This window comes from Protomyctophum bolini (genome assembly GCF_963924005.1).
Source record: "Protomyctophum bolini genome assembly, chromosome: 5".
NCBI classification, from domain to species: domain Eukaryota; kingdom Metazoa; phylum Chordata; class Actinopteri; order Myctophiformes; family Myctophidae; genus Protomyctophum; species Protomyctophum bolini.
This window is the reverse complement of record NC_137866.1, coordinates 5,126,530-5,145,021: the sequence shown is the minus strand read 5'-3', so window position 1 is coordinate 5,145,021 and position 18,492 is coordinate 5,126,530. Positions and strand designations below refer to the sequence as shown.

The 18,492-nt window shown below is 42.5% G+C and overlaps 2 protein-coding genes across 5 annotated transcripts in view; one reads left to right on the top strand and one right to left on the bottom strand.

The window, feature by feature from the left end:
• itpr3 (inositol 1,4,5-trisphosphate receptor, type 3) overlaps positions 1–18,492 on the top strand; it is a 127,997-nt gene that overhangs the window by 62,239 nt on the left and 47,266 nt on the right. For all 4 annotated transcript variants that reach the window (XR_013964058.1, XR_013964059.1, XR_013964060.1 and 1 more), the window contains one exon: positions 1,605–1,698. Coding sequence is in view for 1 of the 4 variants with exons in the window: in XM_080763696.1 (XP_080619822.1) it covers positions 1,605–1,698 (94 nt within the window). In the remaining 3 variants the exon portion in view is untranslated. The remainder of the gene's footprint in view (positions 1–1,604; positions 1,699–18,492) is intronic.
• Positions 11,136–14,703, bottom strand: LOC308315925 (uncharacterized protein; the record flags this gene model as incomplete). The annotated part of the gene is made up of 3 exons (XM_080764198.1): positions 14,548–14,703; positions 11,884–12,720; positions 11,136–11,140 (listed from the first exon to the last, which is right to left on the bottom strand). Exons 1-3 carry the CDS (start codon positions 14,645–14,647, stop codon positions 11,136–11,138), a joined length of 942 nt encoding a protein of 313 aa, XP_080620324.1. The 5' UTR covers positions 14,648–14,703.

Below are 18,492 nucleotides of genomic sequence, written 5' to 3'. Positions count from 1 at the left end.
CGCCAACATGACGATTCTGACGTAGGCTGGTGATGTTGAGCAACAATGGCGTGGTTGACAAAAGTAATATTTATTCAGTAATTAAGACATTTCTTTCAATGAAATGTAGCCTATATGTATTCTGGGAGTGTGCCGAATTTATTTTGCATATAGAGATGTGTGGTGAAAGTGTGGTTGGGTCGGAGAAAGCTGTTGGATAAACGGCCATGTGCTTATGTACCCCTGTCTATTAGGGTAGCAGGATTATTATGATTATTATTATTAGTATTGTTATTGTGATTATTACATGGATTATTGTTGTGATGTGAGCTTGTGGCTGACTCACTATCTAGAAAATAAAAACATGGCACTTCATTTAAAATAGGTTACAGACCCCTGTTATATGCGCTTGTTTTGGGATTATTTTTAAAGACCTATTTACTTGTTTCTATGAGACATGGCAACGCCAACAGCGCAGCGAAAGGCATCCACGTCTTTCTCTTGTGAAATGCTGAGATTAGAAACGACCATAATTATTTCATTTCTCAACCTTAAAAAAAAAATAAAGACATCTCCATAATCCTTGGGAAGTGTGTGTAGCAAAAGTAGTCGGCATTGTCATGGTTGAAAGTATTCATGCAACACTGACGCTGTAAGCTGTGTGATGCTAACGCGCTAACACCGTTAGCATGGTCTGTGTTGGTCAAAGGAAAAAGGATAGATATGAAACTACTGGCCAAAGTGTCATACAAAACACAACACCTAAAATCGGAATGTGATGGTGACCTATTGAGCACAAACAGACAATCATGATTTGCTTGCTGGACCTATAATTAATTTATGTGCATTACATTTCCACCTCGCACATATAAATCAAAAGCAAGATGGATGCTAACGCGCTAACACCGTTAGCATGTTCTGTGTTGGTCGGAAAAAGGATAGATATGAAACTACTGGCCCAAATAAATGTCATAGAAAACACAACACCTAAAATCGGAATGTGATGGTGACCTATTGAGCACAAACAGACAATCATGATTTGCTTGCTGGACCTATAATTAATTTATGTGCATTACATTTCAACCTCGCACATATAAATCAAGCCACAGTGCAGTCAGAGAGTAGTTCACAGGTCACACACAGGAGCAGTGAAAGGGGGAGGGGCCTTCGGATGGCAGTGTAGAGTAGGCACGACATTGAGGGGTCGAAACCATCCCGGTCGCGTGGTTGATCTAACGCGTGTGTCACTGTGAAGGACTGGCCCCATTAAGTGAACGTAGTTGGCGTAGTAGACGCCAACATGACGATTCTGACGTAGGCTGTTGAGGTTGAGCAAGAATAGCGTGTTTCAGAAAAGTAATATTTAAACAGTAAAGAAGACATTTTTGGCGAATGCAATGTAGTCTATGTCTTTTGTGGGAGTGTGCAGGTTTTATTTTGCATAGAGAGATGTGTGGTGGAAGTGTGGCTTGGTCGGAGATAGAGCACGAATGAACGGCCAGGTGCTCATGTACCCCTGTCTATTAGGGTAGCAGGATATACTGTATGTGGTCGTACTCTAGAGCTCAGCACTGCTACAAACCGATAACTAACACACATTCGTTGTGTTGTTTCTATTATTCCAGGGTGTGGCTCTTCGTAAGGTGCTGCTCCAGAACTACCTCTACCCAAACAGGAAGTCCAGCCCTAAGACTGACATAGCTGACCTGGGGTTATCAGGTAATGTCCAGTCCAATGCACTTTATTTATAAAGAAACATATAATATAGCTGACCTGGGGTTATCAGGTACTGTCCAGTCCAATGCACTTTATTTATAAAGAAACATATAACATAGCTGACCTGGGGTTATCAGGTACTGTCCAGTCCAATGCACTTTATTTATAAAGAAACATATAATATAGCTGACCTGGGGTTATCAGGTAATGTCCAGTCCAATGCACTTTATTTATAAAGAAACATATAATATAGCTGACCTGGGGTTATCAGGTACTGTCCAGTCCAATGCACTTTATTTATAAAGAAACATATAACATAGCTGACCTGGGGTTATCAGGTACTGTCCAGTCCAATGCACTTTATTTATAAAGAAACATATAATATAGCTGACCTGGGGTTATCAGGTACTGTCCAGTCCAATGCACTTTATTTATAAAGATACGTAATATAGCTGACCTGGGGTTATCAGGTACTGTCCAGTCCAATGCACTTTATTTATAAAGAAACATATAATATAGCTGACCTGGGGTTATCAGGTACTGTCCAGTCCAATGCACTTTATTTATAAAGAAACATATAACATAGCTGACCTGGGGTTATCAGGTACTGTCCAGTCCAATGCACTTTATTTATAAAGATACGTAATATAGCTGACCTGGGGTTATCAGGTACTGTCCAGTCCAATGCACTTTATTTATAAAGAAACATATAATATAGCTGACCTGGGGTTATCAGGTACTGTCCAGTCCAATGCACTTTATTTATAAAGAAACATATAATATAGCTGACCTGGGGTTATCAGGTACTGTCCAGTCCAATGCACTTTATTTATAAAGAAACATATAATATAGCTGACCTGGGGTTATCAGGTAATGTCCAGTCCAATGCACTTTTCTTTGTATAAAGATATATTTAAAACAACAGCGTTGAACCAAAGTGCTGTACACCCTTGTTTGTGGGACCAAAAGGGCAACTTTTTGAGTGGCATAATTATAACTAATAAATGTACAGCTTTGATGGTTTGTGTAAACACAAACATTGTGTTAACACAAACTTTGAATGCCATTGACAATGAATGGCCAGCTTTGAGTGTTTGACGTTGAAGACGAAGGTGAGGACGCAAATTGTGATTGGCCCGGAATGAGATGATGACTTTTACTGTTTCGAAAAGCATTTTAAAATAGTTAAAATAGACGACTACAAGCTCACGTGTCGATGTAGATTGGCTATTTGAACTCTTTTAAAATGTTTTCCAAAATAGTCAAAAATGCCTGGACGGTTTATGAATAATTAAGCCGGGGTATTTGAGGGTGACAATTAATTCAGTCTAGGCTACATGAGAGAACATTAAATGATGACAATAGATAAATGCAGTGAGTGTACAGTCCTACATCAACATAGCATGAGACATTCAAATAAAGTTGACTTGCACGCATCAGGGTCCAGGATATCAGGATAATAAGGATATCGTTGATCGATTGAACAGAGGCTGTGCATCCTTGATTAAATAAGAAACACATTGACGGGCAATTGGGAGACGGGAAAGCAGGAGAGAGGGGAAAGAGAGAGAACATGAGATGGAAAGAAGTTAGGCTACCGGGATGTATTTCTATTGTATTAATAGAAACACAAAAATGATACGAATGGCACTAGGTGTCACATGGACTGCCGCATCAGAAATGTGGACCTCTATGGGGGACCTACCACGGGTCACAGACAGAGAAGGATGAGGCTGGTTGGGCACTGCGTCAGGCACCCAGAACTAGAGGCAAGTAAACTGACTCTATGGGAGCCAACCCAGGGCAAAGCCAGGAGGGGAAAGAGGCACACCACCTACGTAGACGCACTGTGGTGCGACAGCTTAGCTAACAACACTGTAGAGCTCAAGAACCTGATGTTAGATAGGAAAGTGTGGAGGGCTGCGATCCAGGAGTCCTGATCGTTAGTGTTGGCTAGACCTCACTCTGGTAGTAACTAATAGAAACAAACAAATGTGTTGTTTAACACTTTGCAGATCAACAGGTTCACAAAGTTTGCCAGTCTAACCGCTCCAAAGACTGGCCGTGTCTGTCTGTCTGTCTGTCTGTCTGGGGTACCACCATAGACTGTAAAAAATATGGACAAAGCGTTCCGCGGGTCTAACGTGAACGTAAAATGAAGCCTGTCAGTCCTTGCAATGGAAGTCGCCATCTTTCTAGATCCGTTTTGGCCCAGCTCAGGCCAGCCATTGGCTGGCCCAGACAACGAGGCGCGACTTCCCCCTTCTTCTTCGTTGGTTTTTATTTTGACTCGAGTGGGTGGGGGATCCCGTTCATAGACTGTAACGGTAGCCACGCCCCTCAGAACATGCGCGACTTTATGGTCATTTTTTTAATAAATGGGAACATAATTTTCCAAAAAGAATATTATGACATTAGAAATGAGACTTTAAACTAGTGACTGGAAGCAAAAAGTATTCATGACCATGTTTATTAAGGTAATACAGTCTAGGTGAAGTTGGGCCCAAATACATGGACCTCTATGGGGATATGGGTTTTTCTGGGTCCAGTGATAGCGCCACAACAGGCCATTATATGAAATTTCATTTCCTTAGTGGCTTCACAAAATATCTGTCGGACTGCCCCCCTGGGTACGACCCATTAACCCCTGCAGCTGATTGGGGTGGCAGTTCAACCATAACTGCAGCCATGTTGTTTTTTAACTCACTGCTTGTGCTGAACCATTTCCCACACTGGTCACAAGTGTAGGGCTACTCTCTTGTATGAATTATTTGGTGTCGTTTGAGACTACTGCTATGGCTGAAGCTTATCCCACACTCACAGGTGAAGGGCTTCTGTCCTGTATGAATTCTCTGGTGAACTTTAAGATTACTGCTCTGGCTGAAGCTTTTCCCACACTCACAGGTGTAGGGCTTCTGTCCTGTATGAATTATCTGGTGTTGTTCGAGATGACTGCCCCGGTTGAAGCTTTTCCCACACTGGTCACAGCTGTAGGGCTTCTGTCCTGTATGAATTCTCTGGTGATCTTTGAGAGTACGGCTCTGTCTGAACCATTTGCCACACTGGTCACAGTTGTAGGGTTTCTGTCCTGTATGAATTATCTGGTGTTGTTCGAGATGACTGCTCTGTCTGAAGCTTGTCCCACACTGGTCACAGGTGTAAGGCTTCTGTCCTGTATGAATTCTCTGGTGTTGTTTGAGAGTTCTGCTCTGACTGAAGCTTATCCCACACTGGTCACAGGTGTAGGGTTTCTGTCCTGTATGAATTCTCTGATGTTCTTTGAGAGTACTGCTCTGACTGAAGCTTATCCCACACTGGTCACAGGTGTAGGGTTTCTGTCCTGTATGAATTATCTGGTGTCGTTTGAGATGACTGCTCCATCTGAAGCTTGTCCCACACTGGTCACAGGTGTAAGGCTTCTGTCCTGTATGAATTCTCTGGTGTTGTTTGAGAGTACTGCTCTGACTGAAGCTTATCCCACACTGGTCACAGGTGTAGGGTTTCTGTCCTGTATGAATTATCTGGTGTCGTTTGAGATGACTGCTCCATCTGAAGCTTATCCCACACTGGTCACAGGTGTAGGGCTGAGTTCTCTGCTGATGTTTGAGATGTCTATGTCTGCTGTGGATATGTTTGAGTTGGGCAGGAAAGACATCTGGGATAGAGAATGAGGACAGAAAAAAAATAGGTTTTGAAATAACATGCAATTAAGCTGTGTTGTATTACCAACTGATAATGTTCTAAATTACTTTACTTTAGTTGTTTATTTGGACGGGTATCTTTTTTTATTATTTACTATAGTCCTACTAGACCCCAAGAAATTACATCTACTGAAACACCCACCCACCTCAGACATCAGCAACATTATGAAAATTGCAAAAATATAATGGTAGTAGTAGTGTAGTGTTTTATAGTGTTCTAGGGTTAACCACTGTTTCAAATGCCCTTTAAAAGCTGTGAAAGTGGGTTCTCCCTCAGTGTGACATTATTGACAACCTTTAGTCCAGCAGCCAACAGGCTTCTATTGTTTAAAGTGCAAAATTCGGTATATAGTATTTTTTATTGGTCTAAAATATTGTCTATATACATTCATGAATCCACTTGCTGACTGGCTGTCAGTATTGAGCTTTTATATATATATATATATATATATATATATATATATATATATATAAAATTCGGTATATAGTATTTTTATATATATATATATATATATATATATATATATATATATATATATATATATATAGGGGTTAATATGTGACCCTACCATTAACATCCTATATAAAGGAAAATAATTCCAACTTTCCTCATGATTTAAGTAGCATGTGACTGTATGTCAAACTAGGGGGTTTTCATGATTCCGAATCCAATTCCAAGCATTATTTTTGCACAAAAAACACTCCTTGGTTTTACATGAGAAACCCTGGGCATTTGAAGGAGTTTATAACCCCCCCGGACAGTCCAGACAGACCCCCCAAAAGAGGACGTATGGCAACACTATATTAATAGATGTTAAATTAAAAGAAAAAAATAAAATAGTTTGTAGCTGAAATACCTGCATTAGAATGAAGATAACTATAGCTTCCTTTTTTTTTAAAATTACTTCTCCTTTAAAACAAGATCTTATAAGTTCTGACCAAATTTGTGTCCTGTATGGACCCACCCCCCCCCCCCCCCCCCCACTGGACCCGATCCGACCCTCTTGCATATCAGTTGTTTGAGTAAAAGAGAAATGACAGTGTAAGTTGCATGTAATTAAATTGACACTCCCTATCCCTATCAACGTGCACACAAACACACGCGCGCGCACACACACACACACACACACACACACACACACACACACACACACACACACACACACACACACACCGACAAACGGCACATGACACACACGCACACACACACACACACACACACACACACACACACACACACACACACACACACACACACACACACACACAGTTGAAGTTACTTCTTCCTACATAGACATGTGCCCTCCTTAGTAAGTTGAGACCCTGCCTGCCTGTGGAAGGTCGTAAATGACTCCCACACCTCTTCAGGAACTGATAAGGAGCTCACAACCCCCATTCAAGAGCTAATGCAGGCAAGGAATGCGGTGACGGTCAGAGACCCAGAGTTCTCCTCACAGATCTCAGTAGTGAAACACAGTTGATCAATTCATTTGACCCCCTATATATTTCACACCAATTCTGATAATACATCCATATATAACTCGACACTATCCCTATCAACGTGCACACGAACACACGCGCACACACATACACACACACACACACACACACACACACACACACACACACACACACACACACACACACAAACACACGCGCACACACACATACACATACACATACACACACACACACACACAAACGGCACATGACACACGCACACACACACAGTTGATTTCGTGCTGGGAGGAAGCATACTAGTCTCCACGAGTACCGACGACATTTCTGTGCATCTGCTTTCTGTTAAAGCTGAAAGAAAAAATTGTACTACAGAGACATAAAAACATGTATACACACCTATTCTGTGTAACTTTATCACAGGCTGCTTCAGCATGGCTCCCTGCAGGTCCATCTGTTGCTTCTCTGACGCAGCAGCCGGAAAGCTGTCGGACGACATCTCTCTTTTAAAATGCCCAAATAGTTTAATATCTCCTCCTTCGGTCCACTCTGAGGCTCTTCCTGGACCCAAGTCCTCTGCTCTGCTTCCTGCTTAAACTCTCCCCCAGATCAACACGGGACAGAACGGTGCTTACATGCAGGACCAACCCTCTCACTCTCTCTCCACCCACTGCTGCTGTAGCGCTCACAGACTCAGAGCCCATGCAAACAAAAAAAATCAATCAGTGTTTTAACAGCGCTTTAACTTCAAACATGCTGTTAATCGATAATTAACTCTGTCCAAAGAGCCGTCGAGTTCTGATGATCCTCATGGGGGCTAGCAGCCCCGCCTCCCCCCCCCCCTAGCCATAACACTTGGCTAGGTGAAAACAAAAGAAACCCGATTAGCATTTGAGTACTTTTAACACCTCTGAACAGACGGCGGAGAGGTTCACATTTTCGGAATTTCAGAGCATGTGTAAATAGTTTGCGACTGTGACAGAGTCACAGAGTGTCAATAATTCCCAGAAAATCTGTAATGTTAATATAAAATGTCCACGAAAATCTTCATGGGGGATAAAAGGGGCTATTTAATTCTTCATGGGGGCTGTAGCCCCATGGCCCCCACAGAGTCGACGTCGTTGCTGAGCGGTACTGTAGCCAATGGTAACCTACGTGGGCGGTACTGAGCAGTAATGTAGCCAATGGTAACCTACGTGGGCGGTACTGAGCGGTAATGTAGCCAATGGTAACCTACGTGGGCGGTACTGAGCGGTACTGTAGCCAATGGTAACCTACGTGGGCGGTACTGAGCGGTACTGTAGCCAATGGTAACCTACGTGGGCGGTACTGAGCGGTAATGTAGCCAATGGTTACCTACGTGGGCGGTACTGAGCGGTAATGTAGCCAATGGTTACCTATGTGGGCGGTAGCCTACTGAGCGGAAATGGCAGCATCTGGGCTCCCTTCTCTGTGCACTCTGCACTAGGGTTTAATATTTTCCCGGATTTGGCTCATTTTAATTCCCGGGAATTTGCGGACCTTTTCCCGTCAGAAAAAAAGAAGTGCCCACCAAAATGCATTTATATGTATAGATACTTCATATGTTCAATAGAATTGATATTTTTTGGTTGAAAACGTTTTATTTGAAAGAAATATGAACATATAGCCTGCAATAAAATAATGTTATAGGCCTACTACGCTATTCAGAAAACGTGACGGTGACACTTAAGGAGTTTGCACTAATGTGACTGTCGAAGCAGGGGGGGTAAACGACCTCACGTCTTTCTTTCACATTTAGCTATAAGTCTTTCACCCTTTGAGCAGTGGTGCTGGGCCTGGGTCCCCTTCTCCACTGCAGAGAATTTGATCATCCCGCTTTGTACTTTATGAAAAGTCCGATTGCGTGTTAAAATAGCCAGCACGGCCAGTGCGCAGCACAGCACACTGATGATTAGTAGAGCGAGAGAGAGAGAGAGAGAGAGAGAGAGAGAGAGGTGCTGGTGGTTACTATATAAAACAAATTGTAGCCTATACTCATCTTTGTTTGCGTTCCGTTTCACGTTATTTCTGACTGCTGAGTGACGCACACATGCAGGCAAAAACCAAAAGGGGTTTAGAAGTGATAATGTCCATCACGGGGAAAGGAAACTCCTCGCTCCGTCGGTAAAACCCTCCTTTTAATACTCTATGGGTAAAACACACTTCTCAGTTCTCACAGAGACTGATTAGGCTAAATGATTGACAAGTGCAGCAGCTTTGTCAATCTTTTGTTTTTGCCAACGGCTGATTCGGTCTGGTTATTAGCCAGGCTATAGCAGCTTTGGGAGCGTGCCTGAAGATGTCCAACACAGTTCTGGAGAGAGTGACTCGGTGCTTGTCCAGCGCAGACAGGAAATTTAGTGTATAATAAGCTCTGTATCTGGTTAATTGCGGGAGGATGCAGGATTCGCGGAGTCCCGCTGATTTTATCTTGACCACCCGTGCCCGCCCGCAGGTATTTAAATACCGCCCGTGCCGCCTCATTTACGGTCCTGCTGGCTCCCGTTCCCGTTGCAGCCCTTGAGTGTGATCCATAATTCCATATAAATATCATCAAACATGTTTGAAAATGATGGAAGGGTTCAGATTGGACATTTGAGCACTCATATATCAGCTGGGGAAAGAACGTGCAATGTGTGAAAACTCCTTTAGTGTAATTTCTAACAAGAAAAAACAACACCTCCGGGATGACGGGTCCCGAAGAAATTTTCGGTCGGGAATTTGCGTGCCCTATAACCGGGAGGCCCGTAATCCCGGGATCCCGGCATTAAACCCTACTCTGCACACAGCTGGCGAGCCGCCAACATGGGAGGAAATAACAAACAACAAACTTTTTCATGTCAAGGACATTCGAATTGCAGCCGTCCGTATACGTGCCCTTTGAGAGCGTTTTTTAAGGAGTCAAGGGATTCACATGTCTTAATGACTGTTGGTAGGGCGTTCCACTTTTTGATGGCATAGCAGTGAAATGAATGAAGTCAGCCAGTAGGCCTATACCATGTTTTCCAAATGCAATCGGCAAATATGCAATTATGCCTTATTTAAGCAGTTGAATGGGAGGAAATAACAAACAACTAACTTTTTCATGTCTAGGAAAAAGTTATGGCTATTTGAACTAATAGCTAATAGTAAAAAATGCCTGGACGGTTTATGAATAATTAAGCCGGGGTATGGTGGCACGCAAAATGTTACCCTCAGAATTTGTATCCATTAAGATAGGACCTAAACTTCAACAACCCAGTGTCAGACTCAGCACCACCCGGAAGATTACGTGTATTTCTGTCCGTGGGGTGAGAATATGGAATGTCTTGTCAGACGATGTCAAACACAGCAGAAATATCTCTCAATTCAAATTACTGCTCAAGCGTATTCTCTTGTCTAAATACAGTATATCACAGGATAATTAGTATATTAAATTATGAGGGTATAGGACAGTATAGTGAGAATGATATATGATATATATATATGGTATCGGTGGTAATAGTTGTAGTAATTTTTTTTTTTTTTTATAACATGTTTATTGGTTTTTCATTATGACATAGTATTCTTAAAACAATTATTCACATATATTTTTGCATACGCCCAAATGGCAGCACAAACACTAAAACAAAATCTTCAAACTAACAGGATATGTCCATGAATACAAAACAAACAAACAAACTGAAGGAAAAGAAAACACATTACATACAATTAAATATAAACAAATGCTAATCACAGTTCCTTACCCCCACCCAACAGCTGACAACTCAAGTTAACCACTACATCCAAAGCCTCTTCGTTGTAGTAATTGTAGTAATTAAATTTGACCAATGATGATGATTATGGTATTAAAAATAAAATAAAGTAAATTTGCGAAAAAAATGCTTCAATCAGGTGCATTTTGAGATCAAAATGAAGAGGCTAGCTCTATAAATAACCACACACATCGATTAGTATCATCTTTACTGTGCTATTGCCAATTGCCAACATCAATTACACCAGGGGAGGAACCAGCTGAGAGCAGTGGAGATCATCAAGATCCAAGATACAATCCTTGTAGAATCACTGTAATTACATTATTGGCCTAAATATAATGAGTACTAATAATTGTTTGGGGACCTTGACTGCATTTGTATTATTATTTATAGTACAATCTTTTGGCTTGCATCGACCCCCACATCGTTTCGTCAGGAACACCATGTCAATATGACATTATTTAATGTTGTTATTTGAGGGTGACAATTCATATTTTCCCTGTCCTTTATAATTGTGTACAATAGTCTAGGCTACATGAGAGAACATTAAATGATGACAATAGATAAATGCAGTGAGTGTACAGTCCTACATCAACATAGCATGAGACATTCAAATAAAGTTGACGTGCACGCATCGGGGTCCAGGATATCAGGATAATAAGGATATCGTTGATCGATTGAACAGAGGCTGTGCATCCTTGATTAAATAAGAAACACATTGACGGGCAATTGGGAGACGGGAAAGCAGGAGAAAGGGGAAAGAGAGAGAATATGAGATGGAAAGAAGGTAGACTTAGATAGCCTGATGATAGGAAAGTGTGGAGGGCTGCGATCCAGGAGTCCTGATCGTTAGTGTTGGCTAGACCTCACTCTGGCAGTAACTAATAGATACAAACAAATGTGTTGTTTAACACTTTGCAGATCAACAGGTTCACAAAGTTTGCCAGTTTTTGAGCGGTGTCTAACCGCTCCAATGACTGGCCGTGTCTGTCTGTCTGTCTGTCTGGGGTACGACCCATTGACCCCTGCAGCTGATTGGGGTACAACCATAACTGCAGCCATGTTGTTGTTTTTTAACTCACTGCTTGTGCTGAACCATTTCCCACACTGGTCACAAGTGTAGGGCTAATCTCTTGTATGAATTATTTGGTGTCGTTTGAGACTACTGCTCTGGCTGAAGCTTTTCCCACACTGGTCACAGGTGTAAGGCTTCTGTCCTGTATGAATTAACTGGTGTTGTTTGAGAGTACTGCTATGGTTGAAGCTTATCCCACACTCACAGGTGTAGGGCTTCTGTCCTGTATGAATTATCTGGTGAACTTTAAGAGTACTGCTCTGGCTGAACCGTTTGCCACACTGGTCACAGGTGTAGGGCTTCTGTCCTGTATGGATTCTCTGGTGTTGTTCGAGAGTACTGCCCCGGCTGAAACCTTTCCCACACTGGTCACAGGTGTAGGGCTTCTGTCCTGTATGGATTCTCTGGTGATTTTTAAGAGTACCTCTCTGGCTGAAGCTTATCCCACACTCACAGGTGTAGGGCTTTTGTCCTGTATGAATTCTCTGGTGTTGTTCGAGAGTACTGCCCTGGCTGAAACCTTTCCCACACTGGTCACAGGTGTAGGGCTTCTGTCCTGTATGAATTATCTGGTGGTGTTTGAGATTACTTATCTGGCTGAAGCTTATCCCACACTCACAGGTGTAGGGCTTTTGTCCTGTATGAATTCTCTGGTGTTGTTCGAGAGTACTGCCCCGGCTGAAACCTTTCCCACACTGGTCACAGGTGTAGGGCTTCTGTCCTGTATGGATTCTCTGGTGATTTTTGAGAATCCTGCTGTGGCTGAACCGTTTGCCACACTGGTCACAGTAGTAGGGTTTCTGTCCTGTATGAATTCTCTGGTGATTTTTGAGAGTACTGCTCTGGCTGAAGCTTGTCCCACACTGGTCACAGGTGTAAGGCTTCTGTCTTGTATGAATTCTCTGGTGTTGTTTGAGATGACTGCTCTGGCTGAACCGTTTGCCACACTGGTCACAGGTGTAGGGCTGAGTTCTCTGGTGATGTTTGAGATGTCTATGTCTGCTGTGGATATGTTTGAGTTGGGCAGGAAAGACATCTGGGATGGAGAATGAGGACAGGAAAAAAGGTTTTGAAATAACATGCAATTAAGCTGTGTTGTATTACCAACTGATAATGTTCTAAATTACTTTACTTTAGTTGTTTATTTGGACGGGTATCTCTTTTTATTATTTACTATAGTCCTACTAGACCCCAAGAAATTACATCTACTGAAACACCCACCCACCTCAGACATCAGCAACATTATGAAAATTGCAAAAATATAATGGTAGTAGTAGTGTAGTGTTTTATAGTGTTCCAGGGTTAACCACTGTTTCAAATGCCCTTTAAAAGCTGTGAAAGTGGGTTCTCCCTCAGTGTGACAGTATTGACAACCTTTAGTCCAGCAGCCAACAGGCTTCTATTGTTTAAAGTGCAAAATTCGGTATATAGTATTTTTTATTGGTCTAAAATATTGTCTATATACATTCATGAATCCACTTGCTGACTGGCTGTCAGTATTGAGCTTTTTAAAAATGTATGGGTTAATATGTGACCATACCATTAACATCCTATTATACAGGAAAATAATTCCAACTTTCCTTATGATTTAAGTAGTGGGTTTTCATGATTCTGAATCCAATTCCAAGCATTAGTTTTGCACAAAAAACACTCCTTGGGCTCAAAATGGCCATAGCCGTCATAACAAAAAAAATTAGCCCAAGGAGTGATTTTTACATGAGAAACCCTGGGCATTTGAAGGAGTTTATAACCCCCCGGACAGTCCGGGGGGTTTATAAACTCCTACTCATACTAGTTAAATTAAAATAAAAAAATAAAATTTAGTTTGGAGCTGAAATACCTGCATTAGAATGAAGATAACTATAGCTTCCTTTTTTTTTTTAAATTACTTCTCCGTTAAAACAGGATCTTATAAGTTCTGACCAAATTTGTGTCCTGTATGGACCCCCCTCCCCCACCGGACCCGATCCGACCCTCTTGCATATCAGTGGTTTGAGTAAAAGAGAAATTACAGTGTAAGTTGCATGTAATTAAATTGACACTCCCTATCCCTATCAACGTGCACACAAACACACACACACACACGCACACACACACACACACACGCACGCGCGCGCGCACGCACGCGCGCACGCACGCACGCACGCACGCACGCACGCACGCACACACAAACGGCACATGGCACACGCACACACACACACACACACAAACACAAACGGCACATGACACACAGACACACACACACACACACACAAACGGCACATGACACACGCACGCACGCACACACACACACACACACACACACACACACACACACACACACACACACACACACAGTTGAAGTTATTTCTTCCTACATAGACATGTGCCCTCCTTAGTAAGTTGAGACCCTGCCTGCCTGTGGAAGGTCGTAAATGACTCCCACACCTCTTCAGGAACTGATAAGGAGCTCACAACCCCCATTCAAGAGCTAATGCATGCAAGGAATGCGGTGACGGTCAGAGACCCAGAGTTCTCCTCACAGATCTCAGTAGTGAAACACAGTTGATCAATTAATTTGACCCCCTATATATTTTACACCAATTCTGATAATACATCCATATATAACTCCACACTATCCCTAACAAGGTGCACACGAACACATGCGCACAGTCGCACACACACACACACACACACACACACACACACACACACACACACACACACACGCACGCGCGCGCGCGCACATGACACACGCAGTTGATTTCGTGCTGGGAGGAAGCATTACTAGTCTCCACGAGTACCGACGACATTTCTGTGCATCTGCTTTCTGTTGAAGCTGAAAGAAAAAATTGTACAGAGACATAAAAACATGTATACACACCTATTCTGTGTAACTTTATCACAGGCTGCTTCAGCATGGCTCCCTGCAGGTCCATCTGTTGCTTCTCTGACGCAGCAGCCGGAAAGCTGTCGGACGACATCTCTCTTTTAAAAAGCCCAAATAGTTTAATATCTCCTCCTTCGGTCCACTCTGAGGCTCTTCCTGGACCCAAGTCCTCTGCTCTGCTTCCTGCTTAAAGTCTCCCCCAGATCAACACGGGACAGAACGGTGCTTACATGCAGGACCAACCCTCTCACTCTCTCTCCGCCCACTGCTGCTGTAGCGCTCACAGACTCAGAGCCCATGCAAGAAAAATAATAATCAATCAGTGTTTTAACAGTGCTTTAACTTCAAACATGCTGTTAATCGATAATTAACTCTGTGTCCAAAGTGGTCCAACAGAAAAGCAGAGTCCACGTGAGCTTGAGCAACATGTACTGTAGCCAATGGTAACCTACGTGGGCGGTACTGAGCGGTACTGTAGCCAATGGTAACCTACGTGGGCGGTACTGAGCGGTACTGTAGCCAATGGTAACCTACGTGGGCGGTACTGAGCGGTAATGTAGCCAATGGTAACCTACGTGGGCGGTACTGAGCGGTACTGTAGCCAATGGTAACCTACGTGGGCAGTACTGAGCGGTACCCATCTCTGTGCACTCTGCACACAGCTGTCGAGCCGCCAACATGGGAGGAAATAACAAACAACTAACTTTTTCATGTCAAGGACATTCTAATTGCAGCCGTCCGTATACGTGCCCTTTGAGAGCGTTTGTTAAGGAGTCAAGGGATTCACATGTCTTAATGACTGTTGGTAGGGCGTTCCACTTTTTGATGGCATAGGAGTGAAATGAATGACGTCAGCCAGTAGGCCTATACCATGTTTTCCAAATGCAATCGGCAAATATGCAATTATGCCTTATTTAAGCAGTTGAATGGGAGGAAATAACAAACAACTAACTTTTTCATGTCTAGGAAACAGTTATGGCTATTTGAACTAATAGCTAATAGCCAAAAATGCCTGGACGGTTTATGAATAATTAAGCCGGGGTATGGTGGCACGCAAAATATTACCCTTAGAATTTTTATCCATTAAGATAGGACCTAAACTTCCAACAACCCAGTGTCAGACTCAGCACCACCCGGAAGATTATGTGTATTTCTGTCCGTGGGGTGAGAATATGGAATGTCTTGTCAGACGATGTCAAACACAGCAGAAATATCTGTCAATTCAAATTACTGCTCAAGCGTATTCTCTTGTCTAAATACAGTATATCACAGGATAATTAGTATATTAAATTATGAGGTAGGACAGTAGTGAGAATGATAGTAATGTTATTGCAGTGATGGTGGTATCGGTGGTAATAGTTGTAGTAATTGATTCTTTTTTTAAAAAAACATATGTTTATTGGTTTTTCATTATGACATAGTATTCTTAAAACAATTATTCACATATTTTTGCATACGCCCAAATGGCAGCACAAACACTAAAACAAAATCTTCAAACTAACAGGATATGTCCATGAATACAAAACAAACAAAAAACTGAAGGAAAAAAAACAAATTACATACAATTAAATATAAAAAAATGCTAATCACAGTTCCTTACCCCCACCCAACAGCTGACAACTCAAGTTAACCACTACATCCAAAGCCTCTTCGTTGTAGTAATTGTTCATTAAAACTGTTTAGTAGCCATAAACGTCAAGACGTCTAATTGCCAATTAAGTACCGGATGCCACGGACGACAAGACGTCTTCCCTTGGGAATTATTATTATTTTATTATTTTTATATTCTTTATATATTTTTTATATTTTATATTCTTATATTCTTTCTTTTTTTTGGAAAATTCCTCTAATCTGGTGTGCAGGTGATGACATGCACATTACATGCATAATAGAATTACAAATTCTTTCTTTCTTTATAATGGGAGAATTGGCACTCAAAGCCTAAACTGGTGGCCACCAGGTGGCGCTGAAAGAGTTTAAATTTGACCAATGATGATGACTATGGTATTACAAATAAAATAAAGTAAATTTGCGAAGAAAATGCTTCAATCAGGTGCACTTTGAGATAAAAATGAAGAGGCTAGGTCTATAAATAACCACACACATCGATTAGTATCATCTTTACTGTGCGATTGCCAATTGCCAACATCAATTACACCAGGGGAGGAACCAGCTGAGAGCAGTGGAGATCATCAAGATCCAAGATATAATCACTGTAATTACATTATTGGCCTAAATATAATGTTGAGTACTAATACTTGTTTGGGGACCTTGACTGCATTTGTATTATTATTTATAGTACAATCTTTTGGCTTGCATCGACCCCACATCGTTTCGTCAGGAACAATAATATGTCTAGTCTATTATTTAATGTTGTTATTTGAGGGAGACAATTCATATTTTCCCTGTCCTTTATAGTTGTGTACAATAGTCTAGGCTACATGAGAGAACATTAAATGATGACAATAGATAAATGCAGTGAGTGTAGAGTCCTACATCAACATAGCATGAGACATTCAAATAAAGTTGACGTGCACGCATCAGGGTCCAGGATATCAGGATAATAAGGATATCGTTGATCGATTGAACAGAGGCTGTGCATCCTTGATTAAATAAGAAACACATTGACGGCTTTCTGTGTGGAGTTTGCAAGTTCTCTCCGTGTCCCCTAGGGTAGGTACCCTCACAAAAAACATGCAGTAATCCTGGTCACTAAACTGCCTCCCCCTGGCCAGCCGGGGCGCCTGATGGAGGGGAAAGGAACTAGTTGGAATATCGTGTTCCTTTCCACACGCTTCGGCCAACCAGGAAAACTCCCCCCTGTCAGGTGTAAAGGAGCAACTTGGACACTCAGGCATGAAGGAAGCATGAGTTCAAGTCCGTTGCTCTCCCCTTGTCCCCCATATATGGGGACTAGGTTGGTGGAGGGTGTGTAGAGCCCAGGATCACATTTTCACACAGGGGTGAAAAATGGGTTACATTATGTTATGGACTGGCCGCATCAGAAATGTGGACCTCTATGGGGGACCTACCACGGATCACAGACAGAGAAGGATGAGGCTGGTTGGGCACTGCGTCAGGCACCCAGAACTAGAGGCAAGTAAACTGACTCTATGGGAGCCAACCCAGGGCAAAGCCAGGAGGGGAAAGAAGTGAACCATGTACGTAGACGTACTGTGGTGCGACAGCTTAGCTAACAACACTGTAGAGCTCAAGAACCTGATGATAGGAAAGTGTGGAGGGCTGCGATCCAGGAGTCCTGATCGTTAGTGTTGGCTAGACCTCACTCTGGCAGTAACTAATAGATACAAACAAATGTGTTGTTTAACACTTTGCAGATCAACAGGTTCACCAAGTTTGCCAGTTTTTGAGCGGTGTCTAACCGCTCCAATGACTGGCCGTGTCTGTCTGTCTGTCTGTCTGTCTGTCTGTGTGGGGTACGACCCATTGACCCCTGCAGCTGATTGGGGTGGCAGTACAACCATAACTGCAGCCATGTTCTTTTTTAACTCACTGCTTGTGCTGAACCATTTCCCACACTGGTCACAGGTGTAGGGCTACTCTCTTGTATGAATTCTTTGGTGTCGTTTGAGACTACTGCTGTGGCTGAAGCTTATCCCACACTCACAGGTGTAGGGCTTCTGTCCTGTATGAATTCTCTGGTGAACTTTAAGATTACTGCTGTTGCTGAAGCTTATCCCACACTCACAGTAGTAGGGCTTCTGTCCTGTATGAATTCTCTGGTGAACTTTGAGATGACTGCTCTGACTGAAGCTTATCCCACACTGGTCACAGGTGTAGGGCTTCTGTCCTGTATGAATTATCTGGTGTTGTTTGAGAGTACTGCTCTGGCTGAAGCTTATCCCACACTCACAGGTGTAGGGCTTCTGTCCTGTATGAATTATCTGGTGAACTTTAAGAGTACTGCTCTGGCTGAAC